This window comes from Micromys minutus (genome assembly GCF_963924665.1).
Source record: "Micromys minutus genome assembly, chromosome: 16".
In the NCBI taxonomy this organism is placed as follows: Eukaryota; Metazoa; Chordata; class Mammalia; order Rodentia; family Muridae; genus Micromys; species Micromys minutus.
The window spans coordinates 44430392-44455567 of record NC_137985.1 but is presented as its reverse complement, the minus strand read 5'-3'; the positions used below and the strand labels follow the sequence as shown (position 1 = coordinate 44455567).

Sequence of the window (25176 nt, the reverse complement as noted above, 5' to 3'; positions counted from 1 at the left end):
CTGATACACACTCCACTCTGGTGAGTGACAACAGTTTAATCATGCCATGCCACGCCATGTCTTGAAACCATGACAACTAATGCTAACTAAAGTGACAAGAGGCTGAGAGAAACATAGGGAGGGGCATTGAGTAGTACCACATAGAGCCAGTAATGCTACTTAATGGACAGGCAGAAGCCAGGGACAGAGAGACAGATGGTGTGAGAAGGAAACAGCCATGGAAATAAATGTGAACAAGGACAACTGGAGGAAAAAAAAAAACAAAACAAAAAAAAAAAAAAAAAAAAAAACAAAAAACAAAAAACCGGACCTGGGTTTATTACTCTCACCTCGTTGAGTGATACCAGAGTACTGCCAACTTTATAAGTTCCTGAGGGCTGGCTGTGTGGGGCCCAGACTGTCTCCTTACCTCCCATTGTAATGTGAAACAATGTGCTGCCCACCACTTACAGGGGAATACTATATGTTCCTTGTCACATAAAATCAACAAGTAAAACACCCAGCCATAAGCAACACACATAAGAATTTGTTCTCAAGGGAATTCTTAGCCTTAGGGCAAGATCTTTCAAACATGGTCAAAATGAATGGCTTTGCCATTATAAAGTTTTTCTAAGTTGACTTTATTAAAATATAATTCAACTCAACACAGAAAACTTGGAAGTTACCAAAACAAACAAACAAACAAACAAAAACAAACGAAGTAAAAACCAACAACAACAACAATCCACTCATAATCCCCAGACTTGCTGTCTTGGTTTTAGCAGAACAAAGCTGGTGTTGGCTGCTAAGAGGAACTAGCTATTCCAATGGAAACAACTGAACTTTGCTAAACTGGGCTTTCAAATTATCTTATTGCAACGGAACTGGGCTGTGTGTTTTAAAGTGGTCAAAGGACTTTTATTATGTAAGAACAAGGAGAGAGGTCATGGCAGCGCTGTTGATTTTAGTTCAGTAACTGTTAAAAGTATTATAGGAGGTAGAATAAGAGATGCTTTCTGATTCTATTGTTTCCCTACTTGCTTAATGTGCTACTTTTGTGTTTAAAAAACGTTTTCATACTGTGAATACCACAGTATATCTACGATTCCATTTAGCATTACAGTCAAGAACATTGTCCAACCATATCAGCGTTCTACCATTATATCTGTTTTATAGTCAGATACATGAGTTGTTTTTTAATTTTTCACGGTTATGATGTTGAGATGAACATAGTTTAAAACTAGTTTTGTACCCAGTTCTCATAATTTCCTCCGAATAACTTTCTTTGAAGGAGATTTGGCAAGCCAAAGAAGGGACTTGTTTCAGTTGCTTATGAAACATGTCATCAAATCATGGTGGAGAAAGATTGTATCAGGTCTGTCTCCATGCAAGGGCCCTTTTCCCATCTCAGTTATTACTGTCCTGTTTTAAAAATTAATCTGTGTGGGTGTTCTGCTTACATGTATATCTGTGCACGTGTGTATTCAGTACCCACAGAGACCAGAAGAGGACATCAGATTCTCTAAACTGGAGCTACAGACGGGTGTGAGCGGCCACATGGGTACTGGGAACTAAAGTCCTCTGCAAGAACAAGTGCTATTAAACCCTCTCTAGCCCACCAGTTGTTACAGTCTTTTGATTTTTTGCTTATCAGATAAACCCAAAGACAGAGTTTGTCTGTCCTTTGGCATTGTCTTACTAAAGAGTTGACCATTATTTCAGGAGCTCTTGGAAAAAGAGTCTTTCTTCAGGTGTCTATTTAGGAGTCTCTGTTATGGTGCCTCTGTTCAGGGCCTGTGCTTGCTATTTTAATCCAGGTGTCATTGATAATATTGATCCTCTGAAGTTCAAAATAAAGCACCAAGAGAACACCCAACAGGGTTGGCAGAGCCTGATATTTGCTGTGAGCAGTTCATGGGAGGGTCTAAGTATCTGTGCCCTAGCCCTGGAGCATGTCACAGACCCGAGCTGAATGTCACACTCGGTCCACTTAATTTTTATGCTTCTTTGCCTCTTCCTGTTCAGGCTACCGTGCTAAGTACGAAGAAAGGCTTCATGTGGTCCAGTGCTGCAGACGATGTTATCAGCACACTCTCACCAACCAAGATTGCCATCTCTTTCCAGCTCGTTGTCCCAGACTAGTGTGGGAGTGTGAAACTGTCTGGGCTGACAGGAGGAGGCTGCATTGAGGTGGTGGGGACACTCATGGGCCTGGCACTAATCCCTTTGTTACTTAGACTGATCAAATAACTTGTCTCGGCTTCCTCCTCACCTCTGGGACTCCAGTCTTTGTGCCCAGTCCTGCTTACTTATCTAGACTTGTTTGCCCTTACTTACTCTGTCTCATTTAAACCTTGCTTGCCAACCATTCTAAAGACTTCACCAGGCCCTCTGGGCTACTTTCCAAGTTTCTCTTTTTGCTTGTGATGCCCTTTTCACGAATTCCTTTGTTCCATGACCTGACTCAGTGCTGGCACCTAGCTAAAGTTTTTAAGAATGTCTTTTTTTGACTAGGGAGAAAAGCCATTTCAACCATAATGAGCTTTACCATTCATAATGATGGTATGAAAACACGGAGAAATTTAGTGTCTACTGGTGGATAAAGACAGGCATAGCCTGCCCGTGTATAAGAGAAAGCCAAGACTCTTGACTTAGGGTCACAAAGGAGGGTAGAATTCATTCTTGCTAACATGAAAATAGTCCTTTCAAGACAGAACCAGTCTTACTGGGGTTTGAACTCGGTTAGAAAAAGCATCGGAAGCTGCCTGTGGTTGTGAGCCATGATGTTCATTCACAGTGATAGGAAAGCATTTTAGTGGTTGTAGGTAAGCGCTGCCATCCCCACAGAGAGCAGTCTAAAAATGGAAGAAAAGAAATGGGAGACTGTTTGGGATTTGTTTTGCTTTGTTTGTGACTGAATGGTCTACAGTTTTTACTTGCTAGCCTTGCTTCCGAAAGCTGTCCAAATGTGTTCGTGGAGGCCAAATTATTATCTACAATAATATCTTCACAGTTGCCTTGAGTTATTAGGCTATCCATAAGATTTCTCCAAATTCTTAAATTCTCTTGGCTACTTAATGATGTACTAAAGAAGTTTCAACAGAAAAGTCATGGAAGCAATTCTGGAGACGTCTAATGTAGGGGAGTAGCAGGGACAAGTTTTCTTCTTGTGTTCTGTCAACCACTCATTCATAGGAAATCACCAGCATTCTGGGAAATTGCTTTCTTGAGCACCTATTCAACAGAAAGCCAGACTTTGGAGAAAGATGCTACAAAACCTTTAACATATGCAGTTTGTCAGAGGTTACTGAATTTCTTTTCTATTTAGAATTTACAGAGTTGAAACATAAAATAAAACAATCTGCTCATATTTTATTCTTTCTGTGTCAGCGGGTTGAAAATCAGTGGACATTTAATAATAGTTATTGAAGGTGTGGGATGCAGGGGAGCCAGGAGGGGAGAGAGTCGGGCAGAACAGAGGCTCTGGAGAGGAGGAGACAGCAGTTCCCACAAGGGCAAGCACTAAGTCTTTTGTTTAGGGCTTCAGTTTCTGATAGGAACATGAATAGTTTTCCTGAAGTGAAGATTACATACTCCCGCTATAAATTAAAATTTAGTAAGTGTGATATTATTCCATGCAGTAGAAGAACAAGCCATACTTAGTAATAATTTTCTCCAGCCGCATTCTACATATCCACACCAGAGCCGGGCCTGCATGGCCAGCCTCTTTGCAAGTACTTTTCTTATGAACTTAGTTCCTATCCATGTTTCTCTGTGTTCCAGGCCCTACATCACCACAGTCTGTCCTACTTGCAAGTCACGAGCAGTTCAATGGTATATAAGTTGTCAAAGGGCAGAGCATCACCAGACTTTTAAAAGTAGCCTGGGATATGCAGTGAGTTCTAGGACAGCCTGGGCTACAGAGTGAGACAAAAACCAACCAACCAACAAACATATAAACAAGAGAGAAAAATAATTACTTAAAAACTTTAAGGTCTGTCTACCAAATACTTTATACATTTCTTGGACCCTGGATTTTGCATTAACAGTAGTAGGTTGCATACTTTATATAAATATAGGTCCTCAAAATACTTATCAAGGACCTCATATTTTAATATGAGTAAAAATGCTACGCATCCCGAGTCCATAAAGCTCTGGGGCTTAGTTAATGTACATACTAAGAACTTGGAGTGGGCACCTCTGTCACCACGTCTGCTGGATCTCACTCAGACATGTTGCTTTGACCCCTCAGGTATGCATTTAGTACATTTACACTAAATCTTCAGTTACAAACCTGAGTGCTCACACAGGTGAAGGGTAGTTTACCTGTTTGCTGTTGGTGCCCACACAGACTGACCACTTTACCTCTCTCTTCAGGGACTCTGTATGAGCTTTGAAAGAGACATCCGTATAGTACTCTATGCTAGGGAGCAGAGTGTACTGAGGGCGGGGGTCTCTCTCTCTCTCTCTCTCTCTCTCTCTCTCTCTCTCTCTTTCTCTCTCTCTCTCTCTCTCTCTCAAAGGACATTTAATTGGGATTTAAAAAAATCTTTTTATTGGATATTCTCTGTATTTACATGTCAGATGTTATCTCCTTTTCCATCAATCCCATCCCCTCCCCCTCCCATTGCCTCCATGAAGGTGCTCAACCACCCTCTCCCACCTCAGTGCCTTGGCGTTCCCCTACACTGGGAAAATAAACCTTCACTGGACCAAAGGCCTCTCAGGGGGATCTCTTATCCCCTGGGAGTGAACTGCATTTCTGTTCCTCCCATCTGAAAAGGGACAGAGCTGCTCAAGAGGAAGCTGTCATTATTAGGGAGGACAAAAGGCTAGAACAAAGAGTCCTGGGCTCTTTGTCTTGTTTTATATGGAAGGAAGGGGGCTGCGTCAATTAGTTGGTCATACCTATTTTTGCTTAGAGAAAACAAAATAAGCTTCTGACTAAAGTCCAGAGCCAAAGGGGAGGAAATGAAAAGACCTGTGTATTTCTCTGGCTGGCCACCCACTGTCTGACAGGCTGTTCACCACAGCTGGTACTTGTGATAGCTTCCATCCCCTTCTCTACCTTTGGGTGCTTGCTTTCAGCACCTTCCCCTGAAGTCCTTCACCAGGCCATCTGGAACTGGGGAGCAGAGCCAGACTTCCTTGCCAGAAATGGTTTCTTCCACTGCCTGGATGTGGGTTCACTCTTACCCCCACCTCCAGTCCTAGTCACAGGTCTGAGACCCAGTCCTAACTGCCAAGAAGTGATATTTCAGAGAGATAACCTTTGGAATGCAGAACTCTTAGCCGTTCTTGGACTCAAGTGTGCAGTCTGTTTGGACTATATACATTCAGTGTAAATAGTTAGTGAGCTGGACACCAAAACTTTGTCACAGCTCCCAAACCTTTGTTTATCCATGTGGTGGTCTGAATAGGTTTGGTTTCTTGGCCCACAGGGAATGGCACTTTTAGGAGGTGTGGCCTTCTTGGCCTTCTTGGAGTAAGTGTGTGGGGATGGGATTAGAGGTCTCTTATGCCTAAACTCCACCCATTGTGGAACCAGAGCTGCCTCCTGGCTGCATGCAGGAGACAGGCTTCTCCTTGCTGCCTTTGGATCAAGATGTTGAACTCTCAGCTCCTCCAGCACCATGTCTGCCTGCACAGTGTGAGGCTTTCTGCCATGATGATAATGGACTGAACCTCTAAAACTGTAAACCAGCCCCAATTAAAATTTTGCCCTTATAAGAGTTGCCTTGGTCATGGTGTCTCTTCACAGCAATGGAAACCCTAACTCCTAAAAGACAATACAGAATCTTTTCCTGTCCTCTTCAGCCAGTAAACCACCAGGTCCTGCTATTTGAGCTTCTAATATTTTTTTTTAAATCTCCCCCTCATTTAATTCCTAATTAAGACTTCTGTCTTGGTCCATTTTCTGTTGCTATGGTGCTTTATTTCTTCTCATAGTTTTCATGGCTGGGAAGTCCAAGTGCAGGGCATCAACATCTAGCAGGGACTCTAGTGCCATGTCATCCCATGGTAGAGGGCAAAAGGGCATGAGAGAGCATGCAAACTAGACAAGTCCAATTTATCTTTGGGGCTTATTTGTGTGTGTGTGTGTATGTGTGTGTGTGTGTGTGTGTGTGTGAGAGAGAGAGAGAGAGAGAGAGAGAGAGAGAGAGAGAGAGAGATAAGGTCTGTGTGTCCCAGGCTGATACCAACTTCTATGTTACCAAGGACGACCTTGAATTACTGGTCTTCACACATCTCTGTCCTGAATACTGGCATTGTGTGTGTGTTACCAATATGCCTGGTGTTTGTAGTGCTGGAACGGAATCAGGTCTTCATGCACGTTAGGCAAGCACTCTCCCAGTTGAGCTCCATCTCCATCCCCCAAACTTGCTTTTATACCTAGCTTTTCCCTACTCCTGCAACGATGAGAGTCTATTTAGATGAACATAGCCCTTACGACCCAGTCACCTCTCTAGGGTTCCCTCCCTGCATTACAGCATTGGCATATAAATTCCTGACACATACGGTTTAGAAGACAGTACACTTTTATACAGGAAACTTCCTAATCCAGACTTGACTCAGCACTATGTACCTACAAAGAAACTCTGACTTCATTACTTTGTTGTTTTAACTGTGTCTGTACTTCCCCCTTTACCTTTCACTTTATCAAGCATTTTCCCCTTACCTTTAGCTTTATCAAGCCTATGGTTTGGGCATGGCACAGGGGCCTTCCATGATCCACCTCTGACTCCTAACCCACATGCTTGCCTCTTACTTTATATCCTGGTGGTCTGACCTATGAATTCTGGCTGCATCTCACTGTGCTTTTCCATAAAGCCTAGTCTTTCCAACATTACTCATTGTATGTCCAGGACCCTTTCCACCTCTACCCAACCCTCAGCTCTCTCCAGACTCAGTTCAGGCATCATCTCCTCCATCATGATATTCAATGACCTCTGGGCTCCTATACCTAACTGCCTGGTCATTTACCACATAGTACTGAATATATATAGTTGGCCCTCGCTATTCCTGGGTTCTACACCCATGGATACAAAAAACCATGAATTAACAATATTTGAAAAATACATTGTGTATGAAACTCATACACTTTTTAGTCATTATTCTCTAGAAAGTATAGTATAACAATTTTCATAGCATTTAAATTGGGTTAAGTATTATAAGTAATCAAAAAAGGACTTACAGTAGAGTGGCCGCATGTTGTAGGTAAATGTGTGTATACATCATTTTAAATAGTGGACCTCATACTGGCTGCTCTTCCAGAGGTCCTGAGTTCAGTTCCCAGCAACCACATGGTGGCTCACAACCGTCTGTAATGGGATCCGATGCCCTCTTCTGGTGTGTCTGATGACAAATACATAAACAGGGGACTTCAGCATCTGTGGATTTTGACATCCGATGGTAGGTGCCCCCATGGATATCGAATGCTGATTACATGGTACTTAAGTCCTCACCAGGATGAAAGATTTTGGAGGGGTGTTTCGTATCTCTGCAACTAGGAACATCGTGAGGGCTCAGATCTACCTACCAACAGAATGAGTGTTTGCTGCTGCAGTGTTGCTGAATTCTGATGCAAACAATGCTATCCTGTGATGCTGTCATTAACGAGAGGAGCAGAGCTCCCCAACCTTTGTCCTTAGGGCACTGAGCACTAAGAGGAGGATCCTGAACCCTGAATTTGTGAGAGGTCCCAAAGATAATTGTTGTAATAACCAAATAGAGGTGCTAGTCAAATTTGTCAGCTCCGAAAGAAAGTGAAGCTATAATGCTGTTGGTTGCCTGAATTACACTCCCAAACTCCGGCCTCCCAGGAAGAAAATACCCGAGGGAAAGAAGTAGCCAGGCTCTGGGTCACCTCCTGACCTGACATACTCATGGAGGTACAGTGTCCATGTGAGGAGGCTGTGACCATTGGGTGCCTGAAGTGCCAAAGAGATGGAGCCGAAGTGAATAGGAGACAAATGGCATTGGTACCAATTCCATCATAAAACCATCCCTGGCGTTCTTATGATAGCTCTGTCAGTAGCATGCTTGCCGTACACCCATGAGGAACCAAATTGGATTCCCAGAGCCCGTCTTTTAAAAGCCAGGCACAGCAGCACACACTTGTAATCTTGCTCCCGGGAAGGCAGAGCCAGGCAGTCTAATCAGATCCCAGCCAGCAAGAGACTGTCTCAAGAACCAAGCAAATGACTCCGGAGAAACTATTCCTCATGTTAGTGTCTGGCCTTCAATGCAACACACACACACATACACACACACACACACACACACACACACACACACAGAGAGAGAGAGAGAGAGAGAGAGAGAGAGAGAGAGAGAGAGAGAGAAGGGGGGAACACAAATTGAAATCATCTCTATTTTGAGGGGTCATTGTTTGCAAATTTTAGTATTTACAATACTTACAAATTGGTTTTTAGATATGTGGAAATTGTGTAATAAAAGCTTACATGGGCTAGGGAGATAGCTCAGCTAGAAAAGCATTTGCCATGCAGGCAACGAGGCCAGAGTTGGAACCCCCAGAACTCAGGCAAATACTGGGCACACATGGCAGTCCCCAGGGATCCCAGTGCTTGGAGGATGGAGGCAGGAAACCCCAAAGCAACCCGTTCAGCCAGTCTAGCTAAACAGACAAGCTCCAGGTTCACTGCAAAAAATAAGGTGAAAAGCAACTGATGTCGACTTCTGACTTCCACAAAAATGCACACACACACACACACACACACACAGAGTACATTCTTGTATTGGGTTATCCCAGTTGATACCGCTCAAAAACCTCAGCAGCACAGAAAACGTCAGCATATGAGGAAGTAAGAAGAAGGCTGGGGTGGTGATGTGCAGGGAGCTAAAACCAGACTTCAGCAGAACCTGGAGAAGGTGGCTTTGAAGGGAGAGACAGCTAACTTGGAGGGAATATGTCACTCATAAAGGTTTGAAGATGTCTGCCTGGATGGCAGGAGATAGGTAATTAAACAGCTGTGGATAGACGTGACCTAATTTATTGGCCTTTCTTTGCTTTCTCTGGAGCCAGTGTCATACCTGCAGTTAAGGCTGAGTGGATAGAGAGGCTGTCTGATGACATTGAAGGGGTGGCCATATTCTTTCTTACACATTCCCCGGTGCCGTGCAGGGCCGTGTCCAACCACTTCCCACACACATAGGAGTTTTTCTTTTTATGCAGTAAGGACTAAAGCACCAACAGCTACCCAAAGACAACTTTCAGCAAGCAGAGATTTTACTTGGCTCTTAGTCTTGCAGAGGAACTTCTAATTTGTGCAGTCATGTCTTCCGAATGGAAACATTTCTTCATAGAGGGATGCGCTTGAAGACTCTGGAAGTAAATGACCTTCATAAACCTAGGAAGCTCCTAAAACTTACAAGACCACAAGGTGCCTCTCTAAGGTTATACAAACAGTAACAACTGCCCAAGAAAGGAGACTGACCCCACTTTGCCAAGAAAGCCATTCAGAGGGTTTTGAGGATCACGTACCCCGGTGTGGGTTTTTCAGTGATGCAGCTGCCTTCAAGTAACCCACACTCTGTAACTAACCCTTCATATGTAGTCCTGCTAATTCACCAGTCTAGTAAGCTCAACCTTTCTGGGATCATTTATTTGATGTGTTGCTGGTGCTTTAATTAGGATGAATAGATATTCATCCACATCACCCCAGGAAAAGGCACAACGCGAGCTCAAGTACAAACATTACAATCCAGCCAGCAAGTTAAAACTACCCCCAAATATATACAATCCCTAGGCAGTTTTTATATCTTCATTGCATTTGGATGAAGAGTGCCACAGAATACACGGCAGCTGTTTAAGAAACAGGCACTGAGCTCAAACTTTCAACAGCCAAGGTGAAGAAAGGCTACACCCTGTGGTGGGGCTTAAGAAAGATGGTTCTTCAGGCCAGAACCTAGGCAGCTCGTCGCTATTACAGCCTATGTGTGTACAGCAGCCTGTACTCAGGAGGATGGGGGCGGGGGGGGGGGTCTGCGAGAAAAAAAAAAGAGTGAAAGCAGAAAGCGAACTAAACAGCTCTGGGAGCAGGTGGCAACTTTGCTCCAGTAAATTCTAGACACCAAGTTCATTATGTTTGCAGTAGGCATAGCCCCCTCAACGGGTTCATGGCAGGACCGCAGATTTTTTTTTCCTCCCTAGATTAAGATTTCTTGAATTATTAGCAGTCTGTCAAAGCTCACGCAAAGGAGCCGAGTGTAGGAAGGGTGGGACAGTTGAAGGACATAATCCAAGAGCCCAGGGGACCTGTCAGGTCCCTTAGTATACATTAGTCTCACCTGAGGAGCTTCAAAAGGGCTGTTCCGCGTGCCTGGCACCTTACATCTGATCAATACTCCACGGTCAATAGGTCATAGGCCCAGGGGGGTTAGCTATTGCTGTTGTTTTGCGAAATGGACATGTTCAAAACTGCCTTCTAAATATTTATACCTATAATCATAGATTAGTGCTGCCCTCAGCCCTGGCCAGAGAGGTCTCTACTGCAGTGCGCCGCAGCACGGATTAACAAAGAGCTGAGAGTAAGCAAGCGCACAGCCATGTAAGGTCATGTGTCTTGCCCCCTCAAAGGCTAACGGAACACTGCCAAAAACGGGGAGGCAAGAACAAGGGTACAGGAAAATGTGCTGTGGACACTACCTTATAGACACAACATGTCTGCAGTACCTACTGATAGGCGCGTCACCACCATAGTCGCCTGCGTGAGACTAAAATGAAACCGACAAGATCGATCCACACTCCAGCAGGCAGCATTAATTAGACTCAGTGGGTGCTGCGGGTGGGGGTGGGGAGCATGCATGTGGGAGGGGGCCGTGCCGGCATTTGTCCAGGAGGAGGTGGTGTAGGGGTGGATAGACTATCCTGTATACGTGAATAAAATCGCCAAAGAATAAAGGATGCTGCAAACAGCAGTGTCTGAGACAAAAAGCACATTCCGCACCTAGGAGCATTCTGAGGTCAGCACACTAAGGACAGAGGAACGGTCTGTGAAACAGGCTTCCCAGCTCAGGATCTGGACTGTATAGTTCACGAGGGACATGGGCTTCTTATATGTCTACCTATTCACATTCCTTTGCCTTTGTACCCCCTGGTGATCTATTAAGCAAACCTTTCTATTTCTTGTGAGTGTGTTTTGGTGTTTGTGTGGAGTTGTTCCTAATAAAAGCCCAGCCCATGAGACATACCGGGTCCTTGAAGCATCCAGTAGGTTTTGTGGAGCCCTAGCCTTCCTGATAAAAATTTACATTCCAGACTCTGAGGTTTCTTCACGAACTGAGATTCACATCCTTGACAAATGGAGCCTGAACAGGGACCTAGATCTTAGAAGCTCAGATATTAAATAAGGAAGAAAGAAAGGAAGGGAGGGAGGGAGAGAGAGGGAGAGAGACAGACAGACAGACAGATGGGGGGGGGGGAGGCAAGGGGGAGAGGGAGAGTGAATCCTGACATGGGCATTGGTAGTTTTGAGAGTTTCTTAAATCATTTTCATTTCAGCCACAGCTAAGAACCACCATAGCTGAGGACACATCACCACAGATGTGAGACAAACCCAGCAGGTGTGCGGGCAGACAGACACACAGAGGAGGAGCTGCAAGTATGTGGAGAAGGCCAGTGCACAGCTACTCCCCTAGACAGGTGACTCTCTACAGCAGCAGTCACTTCAGCTGAACAGGACTCTGCAGCCTCTGCTTAGACACCCCAACACTAAACTTCACTCTGGGGGTACTTCAGAGTGGGTGCTTGGCCTCACTTAGGGCAGCCTATCATGGCTGTAAGATATTGGTTTGACTCTTATGTCCCTCACCCAGAATTTGAACCCAGGAGAACCAGCCAGTCAGAAGATACACAGAGCCAAAGGCAGCCTGGGAGGAGTGTGCATGGGCTGTGAGCCACCTGTGCCAGAACTCTCCCAGTTTTAGGTCCTTTGGTTTTCAGTTTCAGCCCCACAAGCCTCCAGTACCTAAGGTACCCTGAGTCAACGCTCAAAGCCGTTGACTTTTGCATGTCTGACAGTACCTGGTCACAGTCCCTTTCTAGGAAGGGAATGCTCTACCTAGAAGGGAGCATGGCAGAGAGCAGTAGCGGGTAGGGAAAGCCACAATAGAATAAGAATCTCCCAAAGTGTAGAGTGTAAAGAAAGGAAAGGGGACAAGGGACTGGATGGGGACAGCAGTGTCACACCTGGGGGAAGTTCCAGAGAACTCTCAGGAAGGGAAGCAAATGAGTGAGCAAGAGAAGGAAGATTCTGAAGGGACACAGAAAAGAGGCGCAGCCACAGAAGGAAAGGAGGGATGGGCACACTACTGGGAGGGGACACCTGCAGGCTACACTTCCCTGGCTCTCACAGCCTGCCCTTCTGCTTCCTGCTGTGATCCTGCAGAAACTGGCAGGTTGGGAGGGAAGAGGAAAGTCAAGGGTTTGCTCCCTTCCCCCAATGGACTAACTGTGAAGAACTTCTGCAAATGACTCCCGCTAGCTTCAAATCTCTGGTCACACATGCCCTGGCTCCTGTTTCTCTCGCAGGAACTAGAGGACTGGAGAAAGCCAGCAAGTCCCCTTCGTCTCCAAGCAGTGAGGGTCAGAGCTGGCTCTCACTATTACATACTTGGGAATTTTGCAAGCTGGTTGCTTAACCATCGCTAGCTTGAACTTGGCCAACACAGCAAAGCATACATTTGTCTTTTCCTTCCCATTACCCGAGAAGAACCACTTTCCAGTATGTTATGGCTTCCGTAGCTTCTGTGCTACAGGCTCCTTGCACTGTCCTCGCCTGGCTCACCATCACTGTCCCCCAGTGGTTTTGCTGGTTCTCTCTGTGGGTACACGGCCGATCTCACTGTTCTCCCTTCTACCGGACACACAAAGTAGCTTCTGTTTTTCAGACGAATTCCAACCGACTCCCAGGGGAGGAACTGGAATGAGCTGGAGACATCCAGAGGGTGCCTCTAATTTTGATAGAAGGTGTAGGAAAAGGGAAGGTGTAGGAAAAGGGTCTCCTGGGAACAAAGGCAGGGCCAGTAGACATGCATACTGCTAAAACACTAAGGGAAGGAAACTATTCTGATTAGAGGAACTGTGGCTCTAAGGCAACTCCCCTACCCGGTTTTGATTTTTTTTTTTTTTTTTTTTTTTTTTTTTTTTTTTTTGCCCCTCTGCATCTTACAAAAAAGATGGAGGACTGAGAAAGGGCTCCAGGAAACTAAAAGGTATGAAGAGAACCCAGACATAGTGGCACACACCTGTAACCCCAGGTTTGGGAGGCAGAGTCAGGGGAATTAAACAGGCCTTCAAGGGCAGCTTTAGCTACATAATTAGTTCAAGGCTAGCCTGGGCTAAATGAGGCCTTGTTTCAACAAAATAACATGATGTATAAGAAAGATAGCACAGAGAGACATCGCAGGGGTGACTTGGTAAAGTGCCAAGGGAAGAGAACAGCCCACTCCAATGCCCTGCCCAATGAAATATCCCCCAGAAACCAGGGTGAAAGACACTGGCAAAAGAAGTGAAGCGGCATTTGTTAACAGCAGGCTATCTGCACAGATGCCAGGACCCCCAGGCATAAAGAAGAAATAAACAAAAACATCAACACTCATATCTGTAAAAAGTGCTATGAAAACCACGAAAGAATTAAAAAAAAAAAAAAAAAAACTAACACAAAATACAATGCAATGCTATAAAATAGTATGGTTTTAATGAATTATTCAGAGGATAATGACAAAAATGCATGCACACACTGAGTACAGATGTAGTTCCCTTTCAAATAGTTTTGACCCATGGGCTGGGAATGAATCTCAAACAGCACTTAGCAGTGTATGGGTGGGTGGGTGGGTAGGTGGGCAGATAGATGTAGTTAGATGCTAGGTTGTTAAATTAATAGGTGCAAACTCACAGATATAAGGAACTATGAAATAAGCTATTATTTTACTGAGTTCTGTAAAGTATATTTGGAGGTTAAAAGCAAAAATCATACCATCATCCAATAGGATTTCCATTATATATAGTTCTAATATGTCTCACAAACACCACACAAAGCAGACACAAAGGGGTAAACTGATCTCTGTAATAGTGATTTCCGACATTTCATATTAAATAGTGATTTATTTACTCTGAAAAGGTGTATGTGTGTGTGTGTGTGTTACCAGAGCAACCACCAAAAAATATACACAGATAAACAGTAAAATCTTCAGTAAAGAAATCTGAAAAAAACGCTTAAAGCTGCTGTGAGGGGGCCAGTGAGAAGCTCGGCAAACAGAGGCACCTGACACCCAAGGACATGAGTTTGGTCCTTGGGACCACGTGATAAAGGGAGAGAATCACTTCAGTCAAATTGTCCTGACCTCTACACTGTGTCCTATGGCCCACGTGCATACCCTCCCTCACCTAATAATAAATAAATATGTTAGATAATTAATACTTAATAATTTTTAGTTTAAAAATATTAAAATAGTAGATAAACATTTAAGTGTTTCAATGTTGCAGGCGGGAGAGGAGAAAACGAGGAACATGTAAAGATAAGGAACAGGAAACAACATGGTTGACCTACATAAGTACACTCGTATCATAGAAATTGTGTGTTGAAAGGATGACGCTATTAACACAGCCTGCCAGAAACACACTACAACAACCTTGTACACATCAGTGTGATAATACAAGCAAAACAGACTCATTCCTCTGACACCATCAACTACCCAATGTATGCAGGGCAACCTATCTGGAAAAGCCTTGTATCATTAAAGAAACTGAATATATAATTTAAAACTTATAGAAAACAAAACTCCAGTACCAAGGCCTTTTAACAAATGCTTGTAGAAGAAGCTCTAGAAGAAGCTACACCGCCTCTCACAGGAGTAGAAGAGAATCTGTAATAAAGCTAGATTTACTTAACATGTAAACAGACAAAACCCATAAGCATGGCGTAGAGGTTCATGTCGGTAATCTCAGTGCTTGGAAGACAAGTCAGGAGGACCAGGAGTTTGAGGCCAGCCTGGGCTACAACATATGAGGATAGATTGGGCTACACATTAAGACTGTCTCAGAAACAAAGCAAAGCAACAGGAGATATAGATTAGTATTATCTCTGTCTTTCACCAATCCCGATGCCAAAACCCCCAAGGAAACATTAGCAAACAAGATTTTAACTATAATAGCAATATACTCTGGCCAATGGGGCTTGCCTTGAGAGCGTGCCTGAGTGCTGGCCCAGTGGTAAGAAGGTCCTGCAATAAAGTATCACAAATAAAGAAGTATGTGACTGCAGATGGGTATGACCCTACAGCATTGGACGTCAAGATCAAAGGAGGACAAGGCTCTGCGTCCTCCAAAGGACCTGAGCATTCGTCTCTTGTGTGGTTACAATGGCAGCCTGCACGTGGCTTTCTCTTATGCCTGCCCCTTGCATCTAGTAAGGATACCAGCCTCGTTATAGCAAATTACCTCAGTGATCCCATTTTCAGTCATCTATCTATGTAATAGCCTTCTCTCCAAGGCCACACTGAGGAAACCAGGTTAGACCAGCACACGTTTTATAGAACGCACTTCATTCTGCAATAGCAATGTTGATTTGGCATTTTAAAAGTGGTTACAGTCAACACCCTATCGGGTCTAAAGATGCAAAACCACATGGGCACATTAAGTGGTGTCTCTAAAGCATTCCAAAATTCTTAGCAGCAAGAAATAAAATCTGATGCGAAACATCAATCAGAAAATCGTAAGCAACATCACACCTGACACCAGAGACTGACAGTTCTGAGTCAAGGCAAGGATGTGTAACTCTTCAGCCCTGTTTAACGCCATGTTGGAAGTGTGTGTGTGTGTCTAAAACAGGCATTACAGAATGTGGGTGCTAGGAATTGAACCCAGGTCCTCTGGAAGAACAGCCAGTGAATGCTCTTAACTGATGAGCCATCTCGCCAGTCCAATGTTGGAAGTTTTAACTAATATTAGGCAAGAAGGATAAAAAACACACCTGCCAGACAAGAGGAAATAAAACCACCTCTACATGAGTTTAGCAGAGTGTTGAGACACAAGATGCTCAGTGTGGATTTGTACTAATGACATGAGGTAAATCTAAAACTCTGACACAGAAAAGTAAAGGAACTAAATAGGCAAAATAGTTATTTGTATAATTAAAAAATATTTTCTGTATACACTGTAGCTGTCTTCAGACACACCAGTAGAGAGCATCGGATCCCATTACAGATGGTTGTGAGCCACCATGTAGTTGCTGGGAATTGAACTCAGGACCTTTGGAAGAGCAGTCAGTGCTCTTAACCACTGAGTCATCTCTCCAGCCCCCATATTTATAATTTTCATGTTAATATTTACTATAAATTCATGGAAACCAAACACATGTAGTATTTATTGAGGAAATAGTATATAGACAATAAAGTAGGGCAGAGTCAGGAAACACACCCTGAAATATGCTTTTACAAGGGCATAGAAGCAGGCCAGTGAAGGAGGAATTTCTTTCTAAGAAATCCACTGGGATAACTGGGCGTCTATAGCTAGGAAATAAGCTAAAGCCCAAACTAAACTGAATACTATGCAAAAAAGCATTTCAAAATAGAACTATCTAAGACATAATACTCAAAAGAAAAACCCTTTAAACCATAGGGGGAAAATCTATGCTCTTTTGTTTGGCAGAGATCTCTCAGACTGTTACCAAAATTCACAAGAGAAACCTTTGCATATTGGATGTCATAAAAACTAATTTCTTTGTTGTTGTTCTACAAAGATACTGTGAGACAAGCTACATCTGGGAGGAAATGCTTGTTAAACCCCTTATTACACAACAATAGTGTCCAGAATATATAAAGAAAAAAAAAAAAAAACAAAGAAAACAAAGATTTCAATTAAAAGTATGCAAAGATTTAGAGAGACATCAAAGAGGATACATGAAAGGACGATAGATAACCACAAGAACATGTTTATCATTAGTCATTAGGAAATACAAAATAGAATATGATAATACCACATGCTTATAAAATAGGGTACAATAAAATACTGAAAACATTTAATATTCAATGTTAGACTTCCCAGCCTCAGAACCGTGAACATAAACTTCTGTGCTCATAGATTACCCAACCTAAGGTATTTATTATAGTAACCTGAGTAACTAAGATAAAACCTGGGGCTTTCATATTCTACTAATACAATATATTTAAAGCTATTCAGGAAAATAACTTTGCAAATACTACATGAATTAAAAAACAGGTTCTGGCAAGTACATTCTTTATAAACACTATGTTTACACAACAGTGTGAATAAATGTTTGCAGAACTTCTATTCAAGGTCACTCAAAGCTGGAAATAATCTACAGTGTTCCTCAGTGGGTGAAGTTGTCACCTATGGTACATGCATACAGTGGAGTAGTACTCAGTCCTGCAATAGACTGGATTGGATTCTTGGTATATCCAACAACCAGTGACATCTGTACGGCACCTTTCAGAGTTGAGGAAGACATATAAATGATAAACACACTTAAAGATACATCCACAGTGGTGAGGGATGTAAGACTAGTAGCCATAGTAGGTTACATGTTCCCCTTAATCTTTTCCCATCCCCTACCCCTTTAACTACTTAAATGTGCTTTCTAAAAGCTAAACTAAGGCCAACTCAATGTTAATATTGACAAATCACAATCCTCTTTCGTTGGAGGTGGAGTTTTTGGTCACAACAGCCCTCTGATTCTTTTTTTGCCACTAGAAGGCTAACACAGGGCTTGAGGGGCGCTGGCCATGGTGTGCTAATTGACTAAAGTATAGCCTTTAAAGCAAAGCCACTGGCAACGTCAATTAGGAAACATTCTGGAAGGTAGGAGTGGGAGGAGATGAGCCCGTGGTTCTCAAATACACAGCCTGGGCAGCAACCGACTGCAATGCACCCCCGAGTGTGACAGCATTAGAATTCTCCCACCACCTCTGCACAGTGTTAAGAAGGGAAACACTCTCCTGCTGACCCAGCCTGACTGTCCCCCGGGCCTTCGCATTCATTTCTTTATTTTTAAGATCATCTGTGGGGATGATATAGTATTTTTAGTCTAGCCTCCATCTGACTTTCTGTTTCCATGTGGTTGCCCACACCTTTCTCTCCCTTACTTTGTGCTCCTTACACAGTTATGTTTCTGTAACTAGGCATGGAATGACTACCAAGTGTCTAAGTCCACCCAAAATAATCCCTGATCACAAGGAATGAACACTTCTCCATAACACGTCAGAGAAAGTGACAGGGGCGGACAAGTTAATAGACATACCTTTAAAAGGAATTATTTAAGAAGGTATTCATAACCCGCAAGCAGAGCTCACACCTCCAATCCTAGCACTCAGGTGTTTCAGACAGGAGGATTGCCAAAAGTTCAAGGCTAGCCTAAGTAACCTAACGTAGTGAATTCCAGGCCAATCTGGGGTACACAGAGAGACCCTGGCTCAAAAATAAATACAGGGCTGGGAAAATGGCTCAGTGGATACAAGCCATTCGAGTAAGTATGGAAGCCACAGAAAAGCCAAATGAGCAGCTTGCACTGGTGAGCTCAGCACTGCAGTGGGAAAAGGGGAGCAGAGAGAGAAGTGCTTGCAAGCTCATGGACAGCTAGCCTGGGATATTCAGCAGCAGAAATGACAAGGGAGACCTCAGAAGCAAGGTAGAAATGCCAAGAGTTGTACGTTGACTTCCACATTCCCACTATGGCAGACATACACCCAGACTCATATACTACACGCCAAAAGTAAATAAAGGAATTCAATAAGTAATAAGAATGCATTAAGGCATAAATACTCAAAGTCGACATTGCCTTATTGCCAAAACAAAGCAATTTGTTTTTAAAGAACATGTAACTGTAACAAATTAAATAGTAACAAAAAGGTTAACCTCCCATTAAATATTATTTCTAAGAGGTAACCCTTTCAAAAGTTAGGAGTATAGCCTTATGAAATGCATATGTGTACATGTACATATATATGTATACACACACACACACACACACACACACACACACACACACACACACGTGTGTATATGGTCAGCAAGATGCCTCAGCTAGAAAACACACTTGCCCCCAAGCCTGACAGCCCAAGTTCTATTTCCTGGAGAGAACCAACTCCTTCACGTTGCTGCTTGACTTTCACATAAGTACTGGAGTGCGTGCACACGCGTGTGCACACACACACCACACCACACATATATAGATAAAAAAAATTACAAAACATTTAAATGCATATAGGGCCAGAGGTAGCTCATTGAGTAAAGGTGGATGCCTGCAAGTCTGACTACCCGAGTTAAATCTCTGAGACCAACATGGTGGACTGAGAACCAACTTCTGCACATTGTCCTCTAACTTCCAAACATGTACTGTGGCATGCACATGCCACCACCACTGCCACCACTGCCACCATAAATAAATAAAATGCAAGATACTGATTTTATTTAGTGTGTGTGTATGTTTTTCTATATAAGTGTGTGGCTGGGTGTACATGGGGAAGTTGACTGTTTTCCTCAATCTCTCCTCTGCCTATTTATTTATTTATTTATTTAATTTATTTATTGGCAAGGTTGCTCACTGAACCTGGATCTCTGGGGGTATTAGTGAGGCATGCCTTGCCTGTGGAAATCAGGAGGTGTCAGAAGGAGGAGTAACAGATGTTTGTGAGCCACTGTGCGGATGCAGGGAATTGAACCCAGATCCTCTGCAGGAAAATCCAGTACTCATTACTGAGACAGCTCTTCAGCCCCTCCTGTTAGCTTTCAAGAAATAAAAACAAAGACTTTTAGGATGAAAATAAAAGCAGATACCAAAAAGCCCACGAAGGTGTAACTACGTAGAGATAAAAACGTATACATCCAATAGGGGACTGATAAAAGTTCTTTAGAGCTAAATGGATCTTGGCTCACATTTTAGACTTGTATTTTGTGAACCACAGTGCCCTGGGCAAGTGTCTTGACCATGTTAAATGTCATAATCCTTGACCTAAGGAATGGCTGTGACTCTTACTCAATGTGGATAGGTAAAGTAATTTTAAGATAGACTTAGATTTGAACTCTGATTCTACCAAGATACTCAACTTTTATAAGCAGTCTACTTCTCCATGAAACAAGAACTAAAAGGGTGCCTCGCACACTCACTGAGAATATGCATCAACTCTGTATGGCAAACATACAATGATCAGTATACGGCATGTGCCTAGTAAATGCTAGCTGTTATTATTAGGACAATAATTACTATTGTGACATAAAAGGTAGTCCTTAATGAAGGCTGCTCTAGCTATCTCTTCTTACATAAGCCTCCTACTAATAAATATCTAAGAAATGAATAACTGGGTCAAAGGCCAGGTATATCCAAATTGTGTTCTTGATCACTGTAAGGTTCAGAGTTGGCTAGAGAGATGGCTCAGCGGTCAAGAATGCATATTGCTGTTGCAGAGACCCCAACTGTGGCTCCCAGCACCCACATCAGGCAGCTCATAACCACCCATAACTGCACCTCTGGAGGATTCCATACCCTCTTCTGGTTTCTATGGGTACCTGAAGTCACACACAAATGCCCACCCAAACGTGTATATACGGACAATTAAAATAATAAAAACAAATCTTTTAGGAAGAGCTTGAACTCTACTAAAGTCATTAACAACATACATGCCAAGGGCATCACAAAATTAATTTTTGACTCAACATTGCCCCACTTACTTTGTTTACTGCTTACCTAAATTCAAGTGTGAATGATCTTTGCCTATTTACCAACTTGAATCTTGGTGATTAAAATCTGAATGAACTTCTTATACGTTGGAAACATTATTATAGTAAATGTAAGTCCTCCCCTAAAGACCGAATTCTAAGAGGTTGGGTCCTGATGGGGATTAGGGGACATCCCTTCCTGAAGAACTCTTGGGGAGTTCTGTCTCCTACGTTGGGATCTCAACTATTCCTATAGGATTGACATCCATATCTGGCCCCGTAGAACAGTCACCTTTTACTTCTAATATAGGAATTGTTTTTAGTTGTCTTGTTGATGTTTTAGATCCATCGTAAATACAGGTTAACTATGACATCTCTCCAGTGCTTCTATCTAGTAAAGCCTTTCTGTCTTACCCAAGGGAACTCTACTTCAAGAAGTGGTTCTGGGGAGGCATATAGGCCCTGGCATCTGCCAGAAAGGCCCTTTGAACCGTTTCTCATGTTACAGTCTGGGATTGCATAAGTCATGCACCCCAAGTTTTTATTTGGAAAATATAATGATCTTGCTTTACAAGATAATGAGCGGAAGACACAGCTGGCTTTCGTGTCATCCTGGGCCATGTCTGCAGGCCAGTGTCAGGCAGGGGTGAGCGGACATGGTCCTGAAGCAGGGTAGATGATCCCACGGAGATATGGGTATTCAACAGTGGGAGCCAGGAAGTAACCAAGAGAAAGGAAGGGGTCAGGGTCCTTACTTTGGGCATTTGGTCCAATCATCCACTTTCCCTAAAGTGTTTTTACATGTCAGTGGTAGAGATGTTTTAAACTAGATGATTGCTTTAGTGTTCATCAGTTATCGTTCTGAGGTTTGCGCTAGCAATGCGGCTCTTCTGAAAGTGCTTCACCGAGGGCATGAGCATCATGAAGTCGGAAGATGTGCCGCAGTCTTTCTAACACCTCAGCGTCCGTTTCCCCTAGGGTCAAGGACGTGGATGCCACGGACTGCACTAGAGAAAGAGCATGGCAAAGGAGCAGGAAGAACACCCAGGGATAAGAGGAACACTGAAGACTTGAGTTTGTATCTTGACATCAGTGGATAGAAGAAGCCAACTGTGGCAGACGCCCATAACCCCAGAGCTGTGAGGGACGGGGCAGGAAAATTCCTGGGGACTGCTGCCCTCCTAGCTCAAGGACAGTGACAGAAACCCTGTTTCAAAGAATAAACAGAGGATAGAGCCAGACACTAAATCTTCCTCTGGCTTCCATGACTGTCCACATGCATACACACGTGTGTATACTTCACACATGCGGACCACACAATACAATATATACACATGTGTAGATGCTTCACACACATGGACCACACGCACATACAATATATACACAACTGTAAAAGTATAAAGAGGTCCTCTACATCCTTTATCTATTTTCCTTAGGTTGTCATGTTTTACACAAGTCTAATACAGTACAAAAGAAATTCCCTTGAAGGAGTTTAAAATAAACCACATCACTATTTCTAAGACTACAGCTTGTGTAAATACCACATGCTAACAGATTGTGCCACTGGAGCTCCTAAGGCTATAATATATTTTTTATTAATTAATTTATTTATTCACTTTACATCCCAATATCAGCTCTCCTCTCCAAGCTCATCCCACAATTCCTCCCTTCTTCTCTGAGAAGCCCCCCGCCCCCCAGTACAGCAGTTACCAGGCACTGTTCTCACGGAGGACAGACAAGGCCCGGATCCACAGGCAGGTAACAAACTCAGGGACAGACAACTCTAATTTATAAAGGTCCAAGTTGATCCCTAGGTATGAGCCTTCCTCCCTCTCACTGTTTCCTAATTCTGCCCTGCTGTCCCCTCATATATAATGGCCACCTTCTCTTTACAGATAAGGAACGACCTGCTCTGAGCAGCACAGTTTTGGGGGACTTCGGCACTGCATATGCTTTGAGGCTTGCCCTATGTAGATCTATGGCCATCTTTGAATGGGGGAGGGGGGACACCCTGTGTGGTCAATGTGCATTTGTACAGGCACTCACCCGGCAAGTGTGAACATACGCCTTTCAGTGATTGGAGGAGACTGAGCCTGGTTTTCAAAGTGTGATGAGCTCTCCACTCTCGGAACTTTAACCGCCACCCCCCACCCCCCGCCCTCCCAAGAGAGTCATATAGGAGAAAGAATTAAGAGGGAGCTTCGGGTCCAGGTTCTTCTGTCTCTGCAAAGACTAAGAGGGTTCCATAATTGGAAGTTTGTCCTAGAAAGGGTTTCTTTTGAGTGGGAGAGAAAAGGGTGGAGGTGGGAGGGGACTGATTGGGTTGGGAACCTGAGTGACTTCACCAAGACAGCTCTCCAGACTCCAGCTTATGCCAGGCTTGGTGGCCTGCCTGATAGCTTGGATTTCCTCCCACACTGCACTGCGGAAGACTTGAATAGTCTGTGGGTCTGTACTCCAGCAGGAAAAAAAAAGTTAATTTATGCTCCCAAGAACCACTTCTGGACTTAAATTTGCTAGTTTCTTGTCTCTTATCCCTCCCTGACCATTGCAGTGCATTTATTAATAGGCGATTGGTTAGATCCTGTAGAAACTCCTCCTTACAGCACACCACAGCCAACCCCACGTGTCTTAAGTCCCATTCATCCACAAAGGACCTCTGGCAAGTTCCTGGATCTCAGGTCCTGGCCCTCTGGCTTTGAGGGAGCGGCTGCCAGGATCCAGTTCTAGGGAGTGTCTTACAATAACTCACGTGCCTTAAAAAAAAAAAAAAAAACAAAAAACGGTCAGACCGTATCCCTAGTAACCTATGACGCATTTGAGCCTCTACGAAGTCTCAACCCTACGATGCCTAACCCGCTGAGGTTAGCCCGGGTGTCCTGAACAGGCAGGGACCCGCGCACAGAGAAACGCAAAGAACGAGCTACTTTCTCGCCCCTCCACTGGAATCCTGGCCTCCCAGCCAACATCGCTGGGGATGGAGACCCTGGAGAGAGGACCCGGGAGGCATCTGGAGACCCACCAGAAACTCCCTTTTCCCACCCCAAGCAGCACCCGCACAGGGTCCCAGCAGGTGTCCCCGGGTTTCCTGGGAAGCTAACAGGATGCAGGCCCAGCCCAAAAGGAGGAGTCGCTTCGTACCTGATCCTGTCCTTCTCTGCCCTCCGGAGTTCCTCATTTCTTTCCAGTACCCGGAGGATCTTCCTGGCTTCTTCCTCATTTAGGAAACTGAAATCAAACCCCTGAGGAACTTTCTTCATTTTATCTCCCGTGTACGAGTTATGTGTACTGAAGTGCCTTGGCGCCTCCTGTTACAAAGCCATTTTTCAAGGTAATGAAGACTAGTTTTCCAGAACTTGATCCCATAGCCCGTAATAGCTCCGCGCCTTTGAAAAGCTAAAACCACAAACCTCGGGACCAGCCCACACATACAGGGCTCCTTTTGACAACACCTTAATGACATGTTTCTCTCAACCTGTCCAACCGAGATGCAAAGTGAGTGACTAACTGGAGAAAAGGGACCAATCGCATTTGGGGGGCGGGGCTGGCTTTGCTGCGTCTTTTCCCTCCCTCCCTTCCCACCCTCTATGTGACTTGTTAAGCAAACAAGCCTACATAATTCCGTCTCTAAGGGAGACTTACCCTTGAGCGTTAGCCCTAAAGTATTTGCTTGGCTGTTGCTGTTTGCTGGAGGAATTCGAGCTTGGCTAGAAAACTGTGAAGGAAAAAGATTCACAACTAATCCCGTCTTTCAAAGATTGACTACAAAGCTGGTAGGGGCTTGAGAGTTAGAAGTATTACCTTATTTAAAAAGCCAGGAAAGCCTAAACTCACTTTGTCAGGCTTTGTCTCAGAGGGACTCACAGAAGGACTGGCATTAGGCTACCCTTGAAAAATGAATGATTTGCCAAACTTGCCGTCTCCCTCCTATACTCAGCCCCATTGTCTCATAGAAAGTCATTCTCAGACTTTGAAAAGCCAACAGACAAAAAGCCCCACTTCCGGTACTTTCGAAGGCAAATCACAATCCTGTGCAAACACAGAAAGTGCTCTTTTCCTGGAAAGCCAATTATTCCACGACATAATAAAGTCAGGTGTTTCCAAGGATGTGCATACACGTGCATTTTTAAAATGACGAATGTCTTCCCAGAAAACTTGTTTCTCTACATAAAAATAATTTGTCCGATGAACACACACACGCCCTATCAGTCTTAATTTAGTTCTTTCTGATGTGACTCTGATGGCCCCTAATATTTACAAGGTATGTCCACAATTACCATCTTTTCATGGTAAATAAACCAAGGTTTCACTCCTCTAAAGGAAAAATGGTGGAAACTATAAAGTAAAAAAAAAAAAAAAAAAAAAAAAAAAGGCTGCTTTTGCCTCTGGTCTCTTGTCTTAGCTTGATTATCACTCACGGCATGTCTAAAGAGACAGCCTTTGAAATAACTCTTTGTGGGCGTCTATTATCTGGAAGAAGTGGGGCTCCATCTATCTATTCC

The 25176-nt window shown here is 43.7% G+C and overlaps 1 protein-coding gene across 1 annotated transcript in view; it reads right to left on the bottom strand.

Moving 5' to 3' along the window:
* EXPH5 (exophilin 5) overlaps positions 1-23949 on the bottom strand; it is a gene marked incomplete at its 3' end in the record, with an annotated part of 72203 nt that extends 48254 nt beyond the window's left edge. Inside the window, exon 1 of the mRNA XM_080929765.1 lies at positions 23816-23949. Within this exon, the coding sequence (XP_080785891.1) occupies positions 23816-23934 (119 nt within the window). The 5' untranslated portion in view covers positions 23935-23949. The remainder of the gene's footprint in view (positions 1-23815) is intronic.
* Positions 23950-25176: the final 1227 nt, after the last annotated feature.